General features: G+C 35.1%; 1 protein-coding gene across 1 annotated transcript in view; it reads right to left on the bottom strand.

Moving 5' to 3' along the window:
• Window positions 1–20835, bottom strand: part of KCNH8 (potassium voltage-gated channel subfamily H member 8) — a 198674-nt gene extending 177839 nt beyond the window's left edge. Inside the window, exon 1 of the mRNA XM_039348858.1 lies at window positions 20666–20835. Within this exon, the coding sequence (XP_039204792.1) occupies window positions 20666–20741 (76 nt within the window). The 5' untranslated portion in view covers window positions 20742–20835. The remainder of the gene's footprint in view (window positions 1–20665) is intronic.
• Window positions 20836–23294: the final 2459 nt, after the last annotated feature.

Raw genomic sequence — 23294 nt, 5'->3', positions numbered from 1 at the left:
TACACAACCTTTCTCAAGCCACGCCTTGAAAGGGGATGTCTTTCTGAATGTTTGCTCAAATAATCAGTGAAATTATTTATTTGTAAATATTTCCATTCTCCTGTTCACTTAAAAATAGATTACATACAATTGACGAAAACAAGAAAAATGCATACTACAGACATGTAGCCCTGAAATAAAGTACAAAAAGAAAGTTAATTAGAAAACATGCACATTCCCAAACACACAAACATACACAGTAAACTGGGATCCCACTGCTTGGCACTAACTTATTTTAAAATAAAGAAACATTTTCAGAGTGAATTAGAAAATATGGGGAAGAAAAATGTATCACAGCAGATGGCAGCCCCTAATTAACATGTCTGTCTTTGGAAGATAAATAAGATACAGCCTGGTTAGTATTGAAAGCCTCCAGGGAATGCCAAGTCTCTAGTCTAGACTACTCTGAGAAATACAAGCAGAACAAGTATATTGATGAACGAAACTAGAATTTAGTTTTATAGACATTGAATAAGGAAAAAATATATACGATGATTGCAACAAGACAATGTATGCATAAAGATGGAAAAATAATGAAATACAGCGAAAGATTGCTTTATAAAATTAACAAAATGGAAAAGTTGATCAGTTTGATTAGGAAGAAAAGACTGAAATCTTATATGGACTTTTTGCTGAAAAAAGAAAAGACTGAATTGAAGATTTACTCATTTGGGAATTAAAAAGGATTTAAAAACAAGGAAAGGGAGAGAATAAAATGGTACTATTTGGCAGAAAGAAATATGGAAATCATAATTCTTCATCTTTCCTTTTATCCTTTGTACACTTAGAAATTCTAATATTTTTTTTAAAAACCTTGTGTTTCCTCCTCCTACCCCACACCAATTTAAATCTTTTATCAGTTTAGCAATTACACCAATCCAGGAAAGTGGGATGTAGCTCATACAAGCATATGCCTTTGAATAAAACGTTTAATCCAAAATGTTTACCAGCAAAGCTCTTCAGATTTTTCAACTGTAATACTTGCATCTTTAACTACTGCATGTTTCCTAAAACTTTTATTAACATATGTACAGCAATTATTTGAAACTAAATGAGAGACATAATGGAATATGATAATATTGTAAGATTAAAGAGTTTTCAAATTTCTTGCAGGCAAATTATAGCACAAAAAATATGGAATAGAAAATCAGAGGCAGTACCCAAACCTCCACTTTTCCTTATTATTATTTTTTAAGCAATGTTAAGGTCTTAAAATATAACCAAACCAAAATTGAAAATCACAACCTCTCTCATAGGGGAAGAAGAAAGCTTTGGGGAAATTAAAAGTTAGATTTGTGTGGTGTCAACAAACTCCATCAGATTAAATGTTCAATTACTGTCTGATTTCCTTTATTGAAGGGAGAGTAATCCAGAGCCATTAAGTCAGATATAAATCATCACCCGGCTGGATTTTTTGCAGGGAGGAGGAATATTCTCAGAACGTCAGGAGTATATAGCCCAAACTCAGTGGCAAAATAGTGATTTAAGCCCATTTTTTATTTTTTTTTAATAAAATCGTATTTAACTGAAATAGTGTGACTCTGAAAAGTATATAATAGAAAAACAAACAATAAATTGAAAGAACCACATAACATTGAAACACACACAATGTACAGGTAGTTCTCAACTTATAACCACAATTGAGTGAAACATTTGTTAAGTGAGTTTTCCTCATTTTATGACCTTTCTTGACACTGTTGTTAAGTGAATCACCACAGTTGTTAAGTTAGTAACAGGATTGTTAAGTCTGGCTTCCCTATTGACTTTGTTTGTCAGAAGGTTGCAAAAGGTGATCAGATGACCCCGAGACACTGCAACTCTTATGAGTCAGCTGGCAAGTGCCTGAATTCTGATCACGTGATCATGGGGATGCTGCAATGATCATGTGAAAAAGTGGTCATAACTCACTTTTTCCAGTTCTGTTGTAACTTTGAACAGTCACTTAACAAACTGTTGTAAGTGGTAAATTGAGGACTACCTGTACAAAATATAAATTTATTTATTTATATTTTGTGTTTCTAAATCATCCATCTCCCTTAAACAAACACATTAATGAAACACACAAAAGTGAACCCACTCAATTGAGTCCAAATACCTGGGGAAAAAGCCAGGTCTAAACAGCTTTCCTAAAAGCAAACAATAATGCTTTTCCTAAAGGCAGATTGGGGACTGTCATACTGTATACTGAAGAAATTTTTTTTTTCAGAGAACAAGAGCAGCTACTTCCTAGCCCCAATAAAGTGGCAAAATTTAAAATAGAGAAACTGGAGCATGGATTCCATATAGGACTTTGTGGATAGGTGGATGTTCTTGAGCAGGTGTCCCCAACCCCAAACCGTGGATCGGCCCTGATCTGCAGCATGCCAGAAACCAGGCCATGCAAACAAGCAGGATGAAGGCAGCACACCAAATCACGCCCCCTCCGGGCTGTGGAAAAACCTCTCTCCACAGAACTGGTCCCTGTGCCCATAAGGTTGGGGGCTGCTGTTCTTGAGAGTAGTATGAGTTGCTAAAACCATGAACAAGGTTTTTTTTTCAGCAGCTAGTGACACTGGCAGCTACGATGTTTAGATTTAGAGGAACAAGACACTATATGCCTGTGGATGAGGTTGGAGGATTTCAAGTGGTAGGTGTTTTCAAGTGTTTGGAATGAACTTCCAGAAGCCTTGATGGTGAAGAAGATACCAAATGACCTGGATCATTATTCTGATTATTGGAATTCTTCTTGTGTCATCTGGATAACTAATATACTAGAAAGCAATGTGCATTCTAATTTAGGATGAATTTGTCTGGAAGCTTAAGCATGCAAAGTCTGTTTCCTGCTATGAGGCTTCTGACATTTATGGATCAGCTTGACAGATACCATCAAGAAGTTAATATTTCCCTTTTATTCTTTATCTTTTTATTGGAAACAAAACTGGGGATGCATAGAAAAAAAATGTAACAGTTAAACATTCTTGTTCACTTGTCACAGATCAATGATGGGATATCGTTATATAATCTATTTCTTTGCATAGGCAAGAACATTAAACATAAATAAAGGAGGTTTGTTTTTTTTATTAGATTTATCTGACCAACTCACACACAGAAACCCTCATTCCCATTCTCCATGACAACAACAAACAGATCATACAAATCATTTGATCAACTGCAAATCTACCTAGGATCACCAGATGCATTGACAGAACCATGTCTTCAAGGACTTCAGGAAAAGTAGCGAGAAGGGGGGCAACCTTATTTTTGAAGAAGACAGAGAGCCCCTATAAAGGCCTTTCTTCTAAGTCCTGTTAGATGCAATTCTTCATATATAGGACTTGTAACGTACTCTGCCTTACCACTCTGGTGGGCCAAGCTCACCCTTTCAATTTGTTCACAGAGAGTATAGCTTTTAAATACAAAAGAATTTCTCCTTCTAGAAACATAGCTGAACTCTGGAAAGAACACTATTATCAAAATAATATCACATTTTCTACAGTAAGCAAATACTGAAGCTTCTTGTGAAAAGAGGATAATCTTTTATTTCTTTTAACAGTTGAATAAGGAGAGTAGCATAGAAGAATTTGCACATAGTACATTTATTAAAAAATTGGTACCTTCCAGATGTGATGGTACTTCAGCTTTCAAGTTCCAAGAATATTTCTGCAAGTCTATTACAGTTTCAATAATGTTGTGGCTTGCCCTCTGTAAGAAATTACTTCACTTGCTCAGAAGATTCCCTTAATAAATGACCAGGAACCAGCATATATAATCAGGAACCATCATACTGTATATATGCCTTCCATATAGACAAATATGTCTATGTATGTATATACAGTATATATGTGTGTGTATGCTTGACTTCTACACTGTGGTCATTTTCACTGTCCAGTCCTTAAACAGAAGTTAAAATAAATTCCTAAGGGGTTTATTGTGAACAGTGAAGAATACCATGAACTGGTCAATATTCACTCCAGATAATGTATAGGAGAGTGAAGATAATGGCATTCAATTACTGTCTCCTTCTATTGCTCCATTCTTGCCTCCCTTCCATTTCTGCTTTCAATATTTATGGCATGCATTTACTGTATCTTTGCAAAAAAAAAAAAAAAAAAAAAACCCCAATCCTCAGCCACTACTATGAAATAAATTTCTCTGACTGCAAGGTTGACATACTTTCTGTTTTTATTTTTACAAACTGTGCAAATTATGAATCTTGAAGGATAGTCTGTGGGCATTATTACAAGTATGTATTTTCCACAATATCTGTAATCATGATTGTTGCTGCTGTGGCAGCAGGGATGGGAATGTGCAACTGGGATTAATCCAGGGTGTTGGATTGTTTGGAGATTCTGCAACTCTTCCGAGTATAACATTGTCAAGAGTTCTATTTTTTTATTTAGCAAAAAGCTAGTAGTTTGCAAAGCATTCAAGAGATGGCCTTGAAATCAGTTTTCTGGACAGATACTCCCAATTCAAACATTCTGAAAGATGGTGAGTTTAGAACACAGGAACTGGGGGAAGATAAGACTTCCCGTCAGTGAGAAAGCTGGATTGGCCACAATTTCAGTAATGTTGAAAAACAAAATACTTACTTGCCTGATTTGCCAATATCCTGTAATTAAGCCAGAAATAAATGGTCTCATTCTCAGGCATTGCCAGTGTGGTAGAATCTGGGATCTGGAACTAATTTTGAAGAGGTGAGCACACTTATGTAGGCAGACCTTCTTGAAATAATAATCAATACTTGGAAAGACGCCTGTTCCTCCATCCCAAGTTTGCATATTTTATGAAATCAGCTAAAGAGATTTTTCCTTCAATGTTTTGCCCATCAGCTCTCATTCCACTGAAATTTTCATTAATGGAGTATGGTGTTGTGCTTATTTCATTATAAAGTGGCCAAAGAGTCTGTATGAATGTCTTGGTTTGCATTATACAATTATCTTTCAGTGGTCTGCAGCCTTCCTGACTCACCATTCATCAGTTCAGTCCCAAGGGAAGACAGTCTGAGAGAACTTTTCTCCTTGGGCTTTTTAAATAATAGAGGCACTGTGGCAATCCTGTCTTTGAGAAATTCTTAGAGATGTTTTTTTTCCCCTGGAGAAATTCAGAAAAATCAGCCAATTTCTATACCCACATATCTGGTAGAGAATTTCAAACAGACAATTGTTTCTATTCCAGTGGTTTAAAAAAAAAAAAAACATTTCTAATATTCTAACCAGAGTCATTGTTTCAATAATATTGCCTTACCTTTCTCAATCCTTTCTTCCCTAACTTGCTTGTAATTTGTTTCCTTCCTTCCTTCCTCCCTTCCTTCCTTCCTTCCTTCCTCCCTTCCTTCCTTCCTTCCTCCCTCCCTTGCCACCCTGCCCCCTTTCATTCCTGCCATCTTCCCCATTTACTTTACTTGTGGAAAGTTCGCATGGAGGAGGTCAGTGGAGAAGCCAGCAGGAAGATGCAAGTCTAAGGTCAGTAGGCAGGCGAGTAGCTGTTGTTAGGTGGGAAAAGTAGTGAGGGGTGCAAATTGGGAAGGGAACAGGATGTGCAAGGGCTGTCATGTAGGTTTAATAGAGCCTGTTGGGTGGGGGATGATGTAAATCTATAAATGTGTGGGGTGCAATCAGAAATAAATATTTGAAGAAAGGAAAAGGTGGTATTTCATACATACATGCATGCATACATACATGCATATATGCACACACACACACACACACACACACACACACAATGACTATCCTTTCCCTTAGTGGCTTTACAGATAATGACCATTCATTTAATGTTGGCTCGAAGTTATGACATTCTCAGAAAAAATGACTTACGATCTGTCATTAAAGTTATAACTGTTGCACCAGCCCTGCAGTCAAGTGGTTACAATTTGGGCACTTGGCAATTGGCTCACATTTACAATGGTTGCAACATCTTGTAGTCATATAATCATGATTTGCAATCTTTCCAGGTGGTTTCCAACAAACAAAGTCAATTGAGGAAACCAGATTTCTTAACAACTGTATGATTCATGGGTTTGTCAAAAACAGATCATGCCAGACAAATCTTATTGCACTCTTTGACCAAGTGACAAAATTAGTGGACAAGAGGAATGCTGTGGATATAATTTACTTGGACTTCAGTAAGGCATTTGACAAAGTAGATCACAACCTACTACTTGATAAGATAGAAAAATGCGGGTTAGACAGCATCACCACCAGATGAATCCATAGCTGGCTGGCCGGCCGTACTCAGCATGTGGTCCTCAATGGAACCGCATCTACATGGAGGGAAGTGTGTAGTGGGGTGCCCCAAGGCTCTGTTCTGGGCCCAGTGCTCTTCAACATATTCATCAATGATTTGGATGAGGGGATAGATGGGGAACTCATCAAATTTGCAGATCACACCAAGCTGGCAGGAATAGCCAACACTCCAGAAGACAGGATCTGGACAGACTTGAACCCTGGGCGCTATCTAACAAAATGAAATTCAATGGTGAAAAAAGTAAGGTTCTACATTTAGGCAAGAAAAACCAAATGTAAGGTATAGTATAGGCATACCTTGCTCAATAGTAGTAACTGTGAGAGGGATCTCGGAGTCCTAGCGGACAATTATTTAAATATGAGCCAGCAGTGTGCTGCAACTGCCAAAAAAGCCAACACAGTGCTGGCCTGCATTAACAGAGGGATAGAGTCAAGATCACATGAAGTATTAATACCACTCTACAATGCCGTCGTAAGGCCACACTTGGACTACTGCATCCAGTTTTGGTCACCATGATGTAAAAAAAGATGTTGAAACTCTAGAAAGAGTACAGAGAAAAACAACAAAGATGATTAGGGAACTGGAGGCAAAAACATATGAGGAATGGTTGCTGGAATTGGGTATGTCTAGTTTAATGAAGAGAAGGACGAGGGGGAACATGATAGCAGCGTTCCAATATTTCAAGGGCTGCCACAAAGAAGAAGGAGTCAAGCTATTTTCCAAAGCGCCTGAAGGCAGGACAAGAAGCAACGGATGGAAACTAATCAAGGAGAGAAGCAACCTATAACTAAGGAGAACCTTCCTGACAGAACAATTAACCAGTGGAACAACCTGCCTCCAGAAGCGGTGAATGCTCCAACACTGGACGTTTTTAAGAAGAAACTGGACAGCCATTTGTCCGAAATGGTATAGGGTTACCTGCCTGAGCAGGGGATTGATGATCTCCAAGGTCCCTTCCAACATTATTATTATTATTATTATTATTATTATTATTATTATTATTATTATTATTATTATTATTATTGATCATTGCACAGTCAGCCAGATGTTCAGACTGGATTTGGCATTTTGTCTACCTATCGAGTCCTTACCCAGGACCTGGGATAGGCAGATGTGGATGTTTGATGGTATTACAGATATCGTCGCAGGATGGAAGCAGTTCCTAATAAGGCCGCCTTTTGCAATTGACTAATAGCGAATTTGTCAATGCCAATGGTGTTCAAGTGGTGCTCCAGTTGTTTTGGGATTGCACCCAAGGAGCCTATACTATTGGTACTACCCTTGCTTGCTTTTGCCACAGTCTTTCTATTTCTATTTGTAGGTCTTTGTATTTTGTTATCTTCTCCAGTTCTTTCTCGTCTATTCTGCTGTCTCCAGGCACTGCCACATCCACTATCCAGACTTTTTTGTCTTTCTTATCGACAATTGTTAAGTCTGGGGTGTTGTTGTTGTTGTTGTTGTTGTTGTTATTATTATTATTATTATTATTATTATTATTATTATTATTATTATTGACTATCTACTTATCTTAACTGCTGCAAAAATGATTGTAAAATAATCCTGGTCACATATTACTTAATGCTTAATAACTGAAATTCTGGTCCCAACTGTGATTTTAAATCAAGGAAAGAAATGGCATCGAATCCATGTGGTACTTTGCTCCTATTAAATTGAATTCTGAATACACTTTTCTTAAGGAGCAGTTCAATAAAATATCATGAATTCCCCATGACAATTACAAAATTATTATTTTTTATTATTATCACAGATAAATAGCTTGTTGATGCACTTTTCTTTAAGTTTTGACAATTTTTTAAAAAATCATTTAAAAATTCAAAACCTAGGCAAGATTCTTTCGTCTCCTTTTTCTACTTACATTTTTTTCAAAACATTTTGTATCATACACAAAAAAATATAAAACTTTAAAAATGTGAAGTTATTTATTAAAATTTCTCTTCAGTGTATATGCAGTTGGGCCAGTAGCAGATTTTGCGTAACAGAATTTTTGGATTTTTTTTCAATAATCACGAGAGTTGAATTTGTTTTCCTGTCGATCTTATTATACTTATTTTCCTAAAAAGTACAACATATTTACAGTCCATGAAGAATAATATTAGATTAAGTTAACCATGTTGTTATACTTGGCTTACTAAACTCAGTGATGGGATTCACACCAGTTTGGCAGAACAGGTAGCTAATTTTTTGTTGCCCAGCTCAGAATGCACTTCCGAAAGCAGCATCCACACAGAGAACCGGTTGTTCACATATTTGAATCCCACTAAACTGTTATTAACATGTGACATTAAGGCACACATGATTTTTGAACACACGAAGTTGATCCAAATAATCTGCAAAGAACAACTTCTACAGCAGTTTTTCCTTTATAGTTGTTTGCCTATGTAAGAATTGGAAACAAAGTTAAAAACTAGATGAAAGTAACAAATTTTAAAATTTTCAAAGCTAAAAATCAATGCAGCTTATACATAACAAAACTGTTAAAAAATTACATGTGAAGAAGTATCAAATTTGATATGTTGGACTGAATATTGATGGGAGGAATAAACAATTTTTTCAGAAAAATGTATTCTGAGATCATTTAACCAAATTTTCTGAGATAACTTGATGTAGTCTAAAATATACCCACAAAATCAAGGAAAAGGCTTTTCACAAAATTGTTCAAGGCAAGATCAGAGAAGTTCCTTTGATTTCACAAGGTTTTTTCAGGAATGAATATATATATATATATATATATATATATAAACTGAAGTGTACTTCTTTCTGTGATCATATAAAGTTCTCCGCTTTTTATATTTAGCTCTTGATTTGCAATTCCATATTTTGGAAAGGTAGAAGCTCTTTCAAAAGCCTTATGACCTTTATGACTTAAAAAACCTCTTTGGTATATATTTTCCATTGAATTAAATTCTAAAGCACTAGTATCAGCAGGCAACTAATCTCTGTAGCAATCTATCCTCTTATTGCTTTTCCTTAATTGTGCCATTTACAAACTGATGCTGTTAGCCACAAATTAAGGATAGTAAATGGACTGGAAAAAATTGAACCACCATGCAAACTGATACAATAATTTCAACATTATAAATGATCATTTTGCTAGAACATGTTAAATTTTAATGGCTGAAAATCTAGTAGCAGTGTAATAAAATCAGCCCTTCCATGAATTCTTTATTACTAACTGAATTTTGAGAAGAAAAAAAGTGTCATTAGAGTAATTGTTATGTTTATATTGCTTTTAATTACATACAACAAAGTAACTTGAGGAAATAATGTAGCCTTTTCAAGAAATACAAAGGACTTAGTGAGTTCCTGCCTGTGATAACTAGTGAGCTGAGAGTAGCTTAAGTTTTATATTTCCTTTAAGTAACTCAACAGTGGATTTTATTTACATACCTCAAATTTATTGGAAATGTCCTTTTTTTTAATCCCATGGTGCGATGAAAAAAATATGTAGCATTCTTAAAAAGCTATAAATTATACTTCTAATAATCTTCTTTAGTAGCTTGTAATTCTAGGTTTCATTTGTAGGTGATTAACTTTGTTAGTTATTTATTTATATTTTTATCAAGAGGTAACAAACAATTCCTTAATGACTTAATTTTCTTCAGATATATTTTTAACATATTTTCATTTAATACATTCTTCATTTCATTTGTTCTACAACAAATGATCTGGATCAGAAAAATACTGATACAGATCCCAAATAAAAATGGATTTAACATTATTATGCTTACTTCATTAAAAAGTATGAATTTAAAATACACGAGTGGTAAGGGAGGAAAACATTTCCCTTTTGTATTTTATGACATGAAAAAAGAAAAATAGAAAAAAAAATGGGAAAGGAAGTTTACTAAGATTCATTCATGCTCCTGAAGATAAAGTTGGAATTACTGATTGCAAGAATACAGGAAATTGTTTATTTTTACTAGATAGTAAACTAATGCTATTCATTTGTCATTGTAGGAGCTTGTGCAGTGATCTCTTTGTTCTTTTCCTATATAGTATATTATACTTATTTCCTTCAGTCACACTCATGCTATGCCATTTAAAATTATCCTCTTTTGGCATCTGTTTCCATTCTATGCTTCATTATTAGAATAGATATCAATATGCATTTATTTGTAATCGTAGATGACGGTTCTATATGATGTGTAATACATCAACATATATAATAATTTAAAACTATTATGTTAAAATTATAAAAGAGAAAACTAATACAAATCTAATTTATCAAATCCTATTTAAACGGCAAGTTTTTTTTATAGCTATCAAAACTGAGCAAAACTTTGCAACATTTTTAGAGGTTTCTGAAAAATTATCCATTAGCAGAAACAGTAAATTATCTTCCATACAGGAGTTTTGTAGAGATGGGGCTTGAATGGAAGATGGGGGCCATATTAATTCAGAGGACTGTCTATGGTATAATGGAGCTCAAAAAAATGTGAAATGGCTTTTGCACAAGGACAGATGTGACCTTGGAAGCTATTTTGGTCTTCCGTTACTCCTTGACAAATATGGTTATATAGTAATATAATAAAGGTAGGGAAGTAAAAGGATAGAAAAAATTCCTGTCAACTATCACTCTCTTCTGTGTGAAATGGAGAAGATGTTATACAAGTGTTTGATTCATAACAGTGTTATTACATTAGAGAGGAACTCCATCCTAGTTGAAAGATTTGATTACAAGTTTGAGGTCTGCAAATCTAAATCTAGCATGTGTTCCTTAGATTCTTGTAGAGAATCTAATAGGAAAAAAATGTTTGGCTGAAAAGTCCAGCTTACAGAGGAAAATTAAAAGAGTTAAATATATCTCCCCTCCACACACCCCCAAAAATAATTTTAATCAATATTTCAGGTGACTGACCCTTGCAAGTATCTCTACTGATATACAACCAAATTTCACTTCCAGGGTTGTGTTTGATATGCAATGAGAAAGAGAAACATTTTTCTTAAACTTCTGAACTGAATTGCCTGCAAGTCTTCTACTATTTTAGAAGTGTGCCCTGTAAAGAACAATACTTAAATCTTTGGCCTAGAATAACACAATTGCAACAGAGGTATAGCTATTTCCATGATAGTTAACAAACCTAAGTATAGCACTAAAGTTTTTTAAACATGAGAAAAATGGATCACTCCCTTGTCAATTTAACTCCATAAAGAAACATATTTGCTAATCAAATTACAGCAAGTGTAACTGAGGTTCCTGTTTGCCCTGTAATGAGTAAATAAGAAAGTATTTTGGCTCTCCACTATTTCATTGTGGGATTAATACTTTAGTAAAAGCCTCTCTTATATGGATTGGTCTCTGAAAAAGTTTCAAGCTTTAGGTGATTATTAGAAATCAATTATAATAAAACTAAGATGGTTTTATTTACAGAACACCTGTTATTAGCTTCAGTAAACAGAAAATTAATGATAATCACATTGAGTAAATTAAGATCTTTATTTAGGAATTTTCTTTCAATCCTCTAATGAGTGAAAGGAACAAACAATTTTATCTTAAAGTAATTAAATATTCAACTTTGTCAACATTACAGGAAGCCATGATTTTCTCTTGCTGTCTGCACTAAACAAAGCACTAAATGGTTGCTGTGATAATTACAAAGGCAGTTGATAGAAAAGAATAAGTATCTTCATATTTAAATGGAAAATAACTATCAACTGTAATTTAATTTAATTTAAATCTAAGTTTAGGAATTTAGAAGCAGTATACAAAATTACCATGCTTGTTCAAGTATTTAAGGGCAAAATATAACTATCCATTCATTAAAAAGAAGATATGAAAATAAGACTGGGACTGAATAATCACTATTTTATTCATGTTATTTACTCAGTAACTGAGGTGAAGAAAAACACATAGGACAATTCTTCTCTGAAGGTCTCTGGATAAAGATCAGGTCATTTCCATCTTGTTTAGGCAGCAAACCAAAAGCTAATATGATCTATCACTCTCATTCAGGAGTCTCTGATCACCTATATGAATTTGCAAGATTTGCTGAGACAAAGCTTTCCAAAGTGTATGGATCTCTTTGAGTTGTCCATAAAGAAAGCGTAGGCACTTTATTTAGACCACTCACTTTCTTTCAGCATAATTTATTTCTTCAGATTATTGTAGGATGAAACAAATAGATTGTTTCCTTGTCATAAATTTAAAAAGATAAGCTCTGCTTGAGCAAAGATACACTTGAATACTCAGGTTTAACAGTCTAATCACATGTGAGCTGATTCAGATCTGGTTTTATAACTTTAATTGGTTTATTATATTGTTCTTTCAAATCGGTATAAGATGTTTGGGTTTTTTGTACAATTTGTATGAACACTCAATTTGCAAAATGTGACTCTGCAGGCTAACATACATCTATAAACAAAACAAGATAACCAAAAAAATCCACAACCACTTACCATAAAACAGCACAGAGACTAAATATATCTAATCAAAATCCTAAATCAATTTTCTAGATAGGCTGACCGCAAATTCCTGTGGTTAGGTGAAAAATATAATTTTTGAAGGTTTGCTAACGGCCAAAAGAGTTGGGGACATCTGAATCACAGGGTTATGCAGTCCCAAAAGGCAGGCACAACGACAAGGAAGGCATACCTTCTGATTTCCATAGATGACTTTGTTTTATGAAAAGCTAAAAGCAGTATTTATCAGTTGTAGATCCTTATCAAATTTCTGGCATTAATGTTTCTATTTCATGGTACTGGTGATTATTTACTCAGCAAATTAATTAAGATTACTTACAATATGCTTACTTAGCAAATTGATTGAGTTTACTCAAAGTCAACACCTTTTCAGTTAGCACAATTTCAGAATTGTGTTAATCCATCTCCATTGCGAGAGAAGACTGTCTTTAAATGTTTCAATATAATTCTATCTAATTAAATTTCTAGTATTTCACAAGGAAAGAAAGTAGATAACATGAACTTCAGTTCAATTCTCACAGATACCAGAAAAGAGAAAAGTGACTACAATGAAGCTTTAATTAGAGGACTCTAGGGAATGTATTATAATCCAAGGGCAATCATTTTCAGTTCCACACAGAACTGGGCCATCTTTGTTTTGAATAGATAACCTATGGGAAGACAAAGTAAAATTATGCACGTATCAAATGTTCAACCTTAAACATACTTATTCCCATATTAAAACCTACACCCATATTCTGTTTGTAGCATATTGAGCAAAATGTTCCCAAACTGACCAGCATTGTCTTTTTTATAATTAGCATAGAATTCTGCCTATAATATGGATATAATGAAAACTGATAACCTAGGCCATTAGTGTCAAACTAGATCGCATCACATGACATATCGTGATGTATCGCAACGTTTTTGGCTTATAATTTCTTGTTAAACTCAAATATTTTCCCTGCATATTAATGTTATATTGGCCTCTTTCTAATTATTTGGCATCTTTCTTTCTTCTAGCATAAACTTTATTATGTTTTGTTAAGATCGTAAAAAAATCATTCTGAAAGCATTTATAGGAAGAATATGATAATCAATCTGGTTCAGTCACCTTTCCTTCTTTAATCTTTTATATAGCTTCAGAAATTCCCCCTATTAGTATAGGTCCATGCCTCTGAAAATCTTCAGTAAATTTTGTTTCTTTAGATATTCATCTGTAATGGTGTGTAGAAAAGACCTTGAGACACTTGGCAAAGAAATGCTGTCAAGGGAACAATCAGATTAGAAATAACATAGTTTGCAACTAAATTAGACAGGGCAAGAGACTTAGAAGAGACCCTCCTTGATTTCTTTGATTGTAAAAAGATATGGTAGAGAATAGTATATTTTTGGACTTGCAAGATTCTGTCAATATAGCTTTACAATATACTAGAATTAGCACATCTGATTATGATTCCAATCTAGTTTACCCAAGGAGGCTAACATCATCTATTTTCTCTAGAGAGATGTCACTTCCTTTATGCAAATTTGAATAATGTTGATGAAATGCTTTTTATATGGCCTCGTCCACTTATACTGTATCTCCCTCTTGTAATTTCAACATCATTTTCTTCTCACAATTTATATCTGGCCACTTCCGTGGTTTATATGTAAACTTAATTATTTCTACTTTTGATAATTCATGCTTATTTCCATTTATCTTACTGTTAATATAATTAATCGTCATTGTAAAAGTGTAATTTATCAAGAAATACTTATCCTATTTAGAAATGCCTTTAACTCTTTGTGTTTCCTCTATTTCATCCAAAATAACTTGATTTTTCTTTTGACTTTTAAAAATTCGTTATTATGTTATATAAAATGATGTCTGATAAAAGCTTTTCTTGCATGTTTAAATCAGTGTCTTTATCTAAACTGTTTTTACATTTTTATTTCTTTTCCCTATTTTGTTTAATCTCTATCTAAAAGAACTATATTTTCTTGTATAAACCAAATGCATTTGAAAAAGGCTTTCTGAAGCTTTATACCAAGCTAAATCCCCAAATGGTATGGAATTCCTGAAGCTTGGCATTCAGGCAAATTACTCATCAATATACAAATATACAAAGTAAGCATATTTATAGACCATTCTAAAGAAACATAAGAACTAAGAAAGAAACGGAAAGATCAGTATATATGGTCTCCAGTAGCCAACACCTGGATGAGCAAGTATTAATACCAGGCAAACAAGCAAGCAGAAACCAATATCCTAATCAAGGAACTACCGAGAAGAAAACACCATGGCAAATACTATATATCACGGGTATCAAACTCGCCACATCATGTGACGTGTCATGACATATTGTGACTCTTTTTGCATTGCCGGCAATGGGGTGGCCACAGTTTTGGTATGATAAAACCAGCTCACAGGCCAGCAGTTCGGTACTCCCACTGTATATAAACAGAAAATAAATTTTACGCTTACAGTTACTGATGATGTTACTTAGTTGGATAATGAAATATCTGCAAGCAAACAACCAAATTCAGAGAGCATCAAGGAGTCTACAGTCCAACACTGAGCTACATATTGTAGACCAAAAAACTTTATAACAGAGATGGAAAAAGCACGGACTAGAAACTACCTAAGGCCCAACAGCATCTTTGTTATGATCTCGATGATGATAATAACTTTTGTTATTAAATGCCATAAGCCTTAAAGGACCTATATTATTCATTTATCTCCCCAGAATGGGTCCTGACATAGCCTATTTTTGGAATGTAGATTGATATGATGCACAAAGTCTGACATGGCACTCAAGCTAATATAAAGACGTTAATTTTATGAGATACTGCTAGGGATATATTTGGATCTGATTTTCTATTAAAGTCTACCATGCTATGTATTTATTGTATATATGTATTGTATTCTGATAGATTAAATATCTCAAGAAGCTTGGAAAATTCTGAAAAATGTGATTATAAAAGGCCAGTCTAGCTCAATACCACTGAAAAATAAAAATAAGAAATCCAAGAAGAAACAAGCATGGTTACACAAAGAACTCTTTGATAGACTGAAAGACAAAAAGAATAACTACAAAAAAAATGGAAAGAGGACACATAATTAAGGCAGAACACTAACAAGTATCCCAAGCTTGCAAAGATGGTCAGAAAAGCTAAAGCTCAGAATAAAGTAAGAGTGGCAACAAATGTAAAAAATAAGTTTAAAAGTTTCTTTCAACATATAAAAACAAGAAAAAATCAAGAAAACAATCAGTCCACTAATGAGAGAAATTAACGGGCAGTAGAGAAAAAGCAGAGCTGCTTAATTCATTCTTTGCATCTGTCTTCATGCAAAAAGGTAATACAGCCGAACTACCAAAAACATAATAATAAAAAACATACTAGGAATACAGATTAAAATAAAATAACCAAGAAAATGATAAGGGAACACCTATCCATTCTAAATGAATTCAAACCACTAGGACTGACAGATTACATTCCAGAGTTCTGAAGGAGATGTGATCTCCAAACCATTGAGACATATCTTTTATAGATCCTGGAGTACCAGAAGGCTGGAAAAGAGCTGATGTGGTTCCCATCTTCCCCCCCCCCCCCAAAAAAAAACAGATGCAGGAAACTACAGACCAATCAGTCTGACATCAACACCTGAAAAAGATAACAAAGCAACAGATCTGCGAACACCTAGAAGCAAGCAAAGTTATAACCAGAACCCACCATGGTTTTGTCAAAAACAGATCAAATCAAACAAATCTTATTTCATTCTTTGACAAAGTGACTAAATTAGTGGATCAGTGAAACACAGTGGACAAATCTACTTGGATTTCATTAAGGCATTTGACAAAGTAGACTACAACCTACCTCTTGGTAAGCTAAAAAAATATGGGATAGATAGCATTATTGCCAGATGGACTTATAACTAGCTGACAAAGCACACTCAATATGTGGAAGTAGTTCCTTAATGGAATTACTTCTATATGAAGTGATGTAAGTAGTGGGGTACCCCAAGGCTCTGTTTTAAGCCCAGTATTCTTCAACATCTTCATAAGCAACTTAGATGAGAGAATAGAAAGGAACTCATCAAATTTGCAGATGATATCAAGCTGGCAGGAATAGCCAATACCCCAGAAGATAGGCTCAAGTTGGATCTCGACAGCTTGACTACTGTACCCTATCTAAAAAAATGAAATTCAGTGTAGAGCAAAGTAAGGATTTACACTTAGGAAAGAAAAACCAAATGTACAGGTACAGAGTAGGCAAAACCTGGCTCAATAGCAGCAGCCAAAAAAGCTGCTGTAATTCTAGACTGCATTAACAGAGGGATAGAATCAAGATCGCCTGAAGTACTAGTACCACTTTTTAAAGCCTTGCTAAGATCACACTTAGAATACTGCATCCAGTTTTGGTCATCATATTATAAAAAAGATGTTGAGATTCTGGAAAGAGTGCAGAAAAGAGCAACAAAGATGATTAGAGGCTAAAACATATGAAGAATGGTTGCAGGGACAGGGTATGTCTAGCCTGGTGAAAAGAAGGACTAGGAGTGACATGATAGCAGTGTTTCAACATTTGAGAGGCTACCACAAAGAAGAGGGGGTCAACTACTCTCCAAAGCACCAGAACGCAAGACAAGAGACAATGGATGGAAACTAATCAATTTCTCCTTAGTTCTAAGCAACTTAGAACTAAGGAGAAATTTCCTAACAGTGAGAGCAATGAGAACAATTAACGACTTGCCTTCAGAAGTTGCGTGTGCTCCATCACTGGAGGCTTTTAAAGAAAGACTGGACAGCCATTTATCTAGAATGGTATAGGGTCTCTGCTTGAGCAGGGGGTTAGACTAAAAGACCTTCCTTGTGATTTTGTTAATCTGTTTAGATTTCTTGGATTTTAGTAATTATCTTAAATCTCTTTCATTCAATCGTCCTAGTGCAATCTGAAATTTATTTCAAAACTCATTTACTTTTCTTTTTTTCTTCTGTGTTTTCTTTACTAGTTTACATCATATTAATTCTATCAGAGATGATGAAGGGGAAGATTTGCCATGCATTGCAAATGATGTATTTGTACAACATATCACTGATGAATACACTCAAATGTACTTGAAATGTGGCATCTCTTAGGCTCAATATAAGGTGGTAACCACTGGGGCATTCTCTTGTAATATGAACTGGGATTCAGTTCATCTCTGGATTAGCATGAGCCTATGACTTAAATTCATGCCCTTCTAGCTTCTTCATATAGTTGGGTGTGTGAGGAGATAGATCCAGGAAAGATCTATTTGCCCCAATATCTGGAAGCTGCAGGAACATGGATGGAACAAAACAGATTGAATTCAAACACATGGCAGCTATTGTTTTCAAGGAACTATATGGCTCTTTGGCTGCTCCAGAGGTAATATTGGATATGACATCAATCCATATGAAAAAGCAGGTTCATAATCAAACTACTATTTATTTATACAATTAATACTGTTTATTGGTATTTTTCAGTATTCCACTCCAAATGGTCACAATAGCAAACAATTGAACAGCATAATTAAAATGAATAATTAGTATAATAAAATTCTACTATGGCATTACATGTAGCACATTACTGCAAATGAAACCAAACTGAAAATTTGAGACCACAACTGTCACCGAAGTTTTATATGAATCTCAAATTTCTGCACACCATGGTATTCCTTCTGAGAATATTAGATATCAATAAAACCTACAAACTGTTGTAGGGGCTATCATCAGTGTGGCCTGCCTTTCAAATGGTCTTTGGGGGAGAAGATCTTTCATCTCATCTAATAAATTACCATTTTTCTATGGATGAGTGTTACATTTCATTTATTAGACTCTGCTGCTGTCTACACCATTTCTATTAAATTTAAGGGATTTGACTCAAGTTCTGATGAGAGAAATTTATGCTGGTTAAAAAAGGTGAAAATGTTTTTTATATCATTGATTTCTCTCCCCTTCTGGATATTTATACTTTAATGATAGTGCTGTATAAATCACCACATTACCACGAATTGTTTCCTACACCACTGCCCAGAATTAGAATTAATTCTCCATTGGATTGTAGATGTATTGCTGGATTAAAGTCTTACTGATGACAACATAATATATCCTTTCAAAGGTTTAAATTAAAAGAAGTTCCATTAATTATAGCCAATGTTTTTACTATATAATCTGCATTTAGTACTTACAGCATCACAATATTATTATCAATGAAGAACTGAAATTTGTCCTGAAACAAATTTTTGATTTTCAAAATATATATTTCACACTGATGTTCATTATGATATTGATTATGTTTTTAAATTTTCTCCACTGAAATACGTAAAAAGTGTTTTTGATTGAATAATGCTCCACCCTCAATACTAATATTTACAAGTCACATAGAAACAAAAACAGGCAGTCTATCCCATAGTCAAGTAACTTAGGTTATATTTAGCAGCACTGTAGAGATATTGTTCTTCAAATTACCTGTGATGTAGCATTCAGTTCTTCAGAATCAAGGTTCTTTGAATAGTTCTACACAACTAAATGTGGGCATGTTACTTTAATGTACATATACAAGTAAATATGACTTGGTGTGTAGCATTTATTTTTATTTTTGTGGTAAACAAAAATACATGAATATTAACTATATAGATGATGCTTCACTAGTCTGTCAAATCCTGCAAGATTTTATCTGTATGGATTAGTTTCCAGTTGGATTACTTGGGTATACTTTGTAATCTCTTAAATTAAAATGATGACTGAGATACAGATTCAACAAAGTGATTATTTTATGCCAAAATAAAAGCCTAAAGTTTTAATTGAATTTTACTGTCCCAAAATTAGTAAAAAACACAATTCATTTTTACTGATTTCAGTCTCTTAGGACAGCAATTAACATATTAAAACTCAAAAAAGAATCAGTATCAGCATCATCTATTGACTAGGAATGCTGACTCCAACACAATAGTCATTCACCCTTCCACCAAAAATGTAGCATTTTTAATAATGGTAGTCATTAATAACAATTGTTCTAAGAAGCAAACATGAAATTAACAATAGTATGTGTGTATTGTTATTGATTATTTAAATAGCTACATCCAAAATATCAAGGTTGATAGCAAAATATATATACAAAACCTTAAAAATGTTGTCCGTGGATATGCATGTATGCTTGTGCATGTGTCCAATTAGTCAGACATACATAAGTAAGCATATCTCTTTCATGTAAATACAATTTATCAGAAGAAAGCCATTGAATAGAGATTAACTGAACCAGCATATGTGTGTTCAGAATGGAAGGAAAATGTCTTTGTAGCTCGTTAACAAAAACTCTAAGAACAGCTAAAATATTAAAAGCAGATGCAAAGATTGACAAAGATTTAGATTTAGAATATGGGTGATGATGCCTGGAACTATCCAGGGTCCTGAACGTTTGCCATTCTCTTCCCCCCCCCTTCTCCACTGCCCTAATAAACCCATTCATTAAGCAGACGGATATAGACTTCATTCAGATCTCCGACAACAGCTGTCTAGCCAATATAAAACCTAGTTTCTAAGAATTAATCTTTTAAGAGATTTTTTTTTTTTAAAAAAAAAATCAAATCCGCAATTCAAATGTGCTCGTTTGTCCCTCTCCTATGCCCAATACACCATACTTAGAGGCAGATTAAACACGCTGTATCTAAAACCGGCGCTCAGGTGGGTTACGGGAGGTTAGGGGAAACGGGGAAGGAACCTAGCTTGGATCATAGTTTCTTTTGTGTATGCCAACGTTTCTAAGCACGCAAAGAGAATGAAGATAATAAGAGACCCCTTACAAATAAATAGTAAAGTTTGATCCAAGCTATTTCCCGATTATTCCATGGATCTCTTTTCCAAACCACAGCTGGACTCTGGGCTAGACGCAGAAGGATAGTTCTGTTCCTGTACCACGAGAAGCTCTCCGCCTCTGACTACGAGGAGATAAGGCTTGCCTGGGCGAGACTTACGTGTGCCGTCAAACCTAGTCGCGATTGTGTCCAAGAAGGTATTTTGAGGTGCCAATAATCCTTTCATAACAGGCATTTTTCCAGCACGGTATGAAATTCTCCATCAAAGTTTGCCTGGAAAGAATGGGTTTTCGGAGGAGGGCAGAGGAGGAGGAGGAGCACCGTGGACTTTCCGGCATCGGGAATGGATGCTACTTTCGCTGCTGTCGCTCCTGCCGACTTTAGCCTAGTCGAGAAAGCGCCCGGCTTACCAATGCCGGGAACACGCTTGCGCGCGCGCTCAAACTAGCCACCGCCCCCTACCTCGCCCCCGCTTTGCCCTGAGTACCCCTAGCTCTTGGGATCAGACTCTCCGGCGGCCGCTGCTTTGCCGAGATACTCGTTGGCTGCAACCAGAGAAAGAAATGCGTTTTGGCGGGAGGGAGAAATGGAGGGCGTTAAAGCCTCTTTGGTAGAGGAACGAAAGCACTAGGAGAGGGAGCGTGTAGGCGAAACATGTCCTCCCCCACCGCCGCTACTCTTTTATTTACATTTATTATAGTTAACAATTCACAATACAATGGAGTACATATTGTAGGCCCATAGATATAACTGTATTTAATTAAATTGTCTAGGAATAGACCATCGTTATGCCTTTGCTGATAGTTCCCTTATTAGTTGCCCCTAGACAGGTAATACAAGAACCTGGAAAACAGGAAAGAATTTGGTGGCAAATACGTTGAAAAAAAAAACCACATTAATAAAATGTTGCCTCCCCCCCCATGACTATATTATACTGATATAGATTTTTCCATCGTTTTTATTTGTGGGAGAAACATATTTTGTGAAGATCATGGAAAATATTTTCTTTCTGAAGCTGACAATAGATTTAAGTACTAGAAGGCATGACAAGAAAGAATGGATGGAAACTAATCAAGGAGACAAGCAACCTGGAACTAAGAAGAAACTTTCCTAACAGTGAAGACAATTAACCAGTGGAACTGCTTTTCCTTCAGAAGTTGTACATAGGTGTTTCATCACTGGAGAGCCATCTATCTGAAATGGTATGGGCTCTCCTGCTTGAGCAGGGTGTTAGATTAGAAGACCCTCAAGGTCCCTTTGAGATCTATTCTGATTCTTAATATTGTACACCCGAGCCAAATTTGGTTGTTTAGAACCCAAAGACCAACTATTTTATTTTGATACCAATGGCATAAAACTCTACCAAAGGGTCACTTCTCACCTCGACCATAGCACTACAACAATAAACGTTTTGTTACATTTTGGATAAATAGGTACACAAAACTCAGACTTTAACTGTAGAGCTACTGAGCATATACAGTGTACATTTTCATTGTTACAAATTATCATCAGTCCTATTTTTTCATTTTCTCATAATTTTCTCAAATTATCATCAATCCATTTGCAGTGCCAGGATTCACACAGAGACACACACAGAGACACACACACACGGGGGGGGGTGAGAGAGAGAGAGAGAGAGAGAGAGAGAGAGAGAGAGAGAGAGAGAGAGAGAGAGAGAGAGAGAGAGAGAGAGAGAGAGAGAGAGAGAGAGATTGAGAGTCCAACCCCCTGCTCAAGCAGGAAACTCTACACCATTTCAGACAAATGGTTGTGCAATCTCTTCTTAAAAGCTTCAGTGTTGGAGTACCTATACTTTCTGGAGGCAAGTTTGCTGATTCATTGTTCTCATTGTTAGAAAATTTTTCCTTAGGGTCAGAGTTTCCTTAGTTTCTAGGTTGCTTCTCTCCTTTATTAGTTTCCATCCATTGTTTCTTGTCCTACCTTCTCTCTCTCTCTCTCTCTGTCTCTCTCTCTCTCTCTCCCTCCCTCCCTCCCTCTACCCCTATCTCTGTCTCTGTCTCTGTCTCTATGTCTCTATCTCTCTCTATCTCTGTCAAATTTCATAACTGCTTATCTTCCACAGACTCTGAGCAATGGTAAAACTATGCCTAAATAAGAAAGATAGCAAAACATATATAAAGTATGAAGCCCTTCTCACAGTGTCTTAATTTAATGTATAATTGAATCTTGATTTAATAGTAAATTGTTTGTTTGTTAAAACCAAATGGCAAATGGGATTTTTGGAGTGCCAAAAATATTCATATGAATATGAAAATATATTGATAATAATGAAACCTATTTTAAGAAGAAAAATGACTTTGTCCAGACTAATGTTTGCTATTGTTTGAAATTTGATAAAATTCTTTTCCAGCTGATTTTGTGTATTCAGTCTGAAGTCTGCTAAACCAAGTCTGCTACTCAAAGCTTTACTAAATTTGAAAGAATGAAATTGTATATTTTCTTTGAGAAGGGAATATTATTTATTTATTAAATTTATATCTGAAATTATATATCCCAAAATCAAAGCATGGACAATAATTGTCAACAGATAACATCCTAATACAAATAAATGATAAGAATACATTATATATTTTTGAATATCTGTTCATAGTCTTTTTAATTTCTCTTAGTCTAGGTCAGTGGTTCTCAACCTTTTTAATGCCGTGACCCCCAACCGGTCGTAAGTTGAGGACTACCCAACCGGTTGTAAGTCGAGGACTTTCCCTGCCCAGGAGTGCTGCGCATGTGTGATGCTGCCCCCTGTGCCGGCCGAGGCGTAGCTGGCAAG

Source organism: Crotalus tigris, unplaced genomic scaffold (assembly GCF_016545835.1).
Source record: "Crotalus tigris isolate CLP2741 ecotype Arizona unplaced genomic scaffold, ASM1654583v1 scf7180000018184.2832721, whole genome shotgun sequence".
Taxonomy (NCBI): domain Eukaryota; kingdom Metazoa; phylum Chordata; class Lepidosauria; order Squamata; family Viperidae; genus Crotalus; species Crotalus tigris.
Note: the sequence above shows the minus strand (reverse complement) of the source record. Positions and strands in the feature narration are given on the sequence as shown.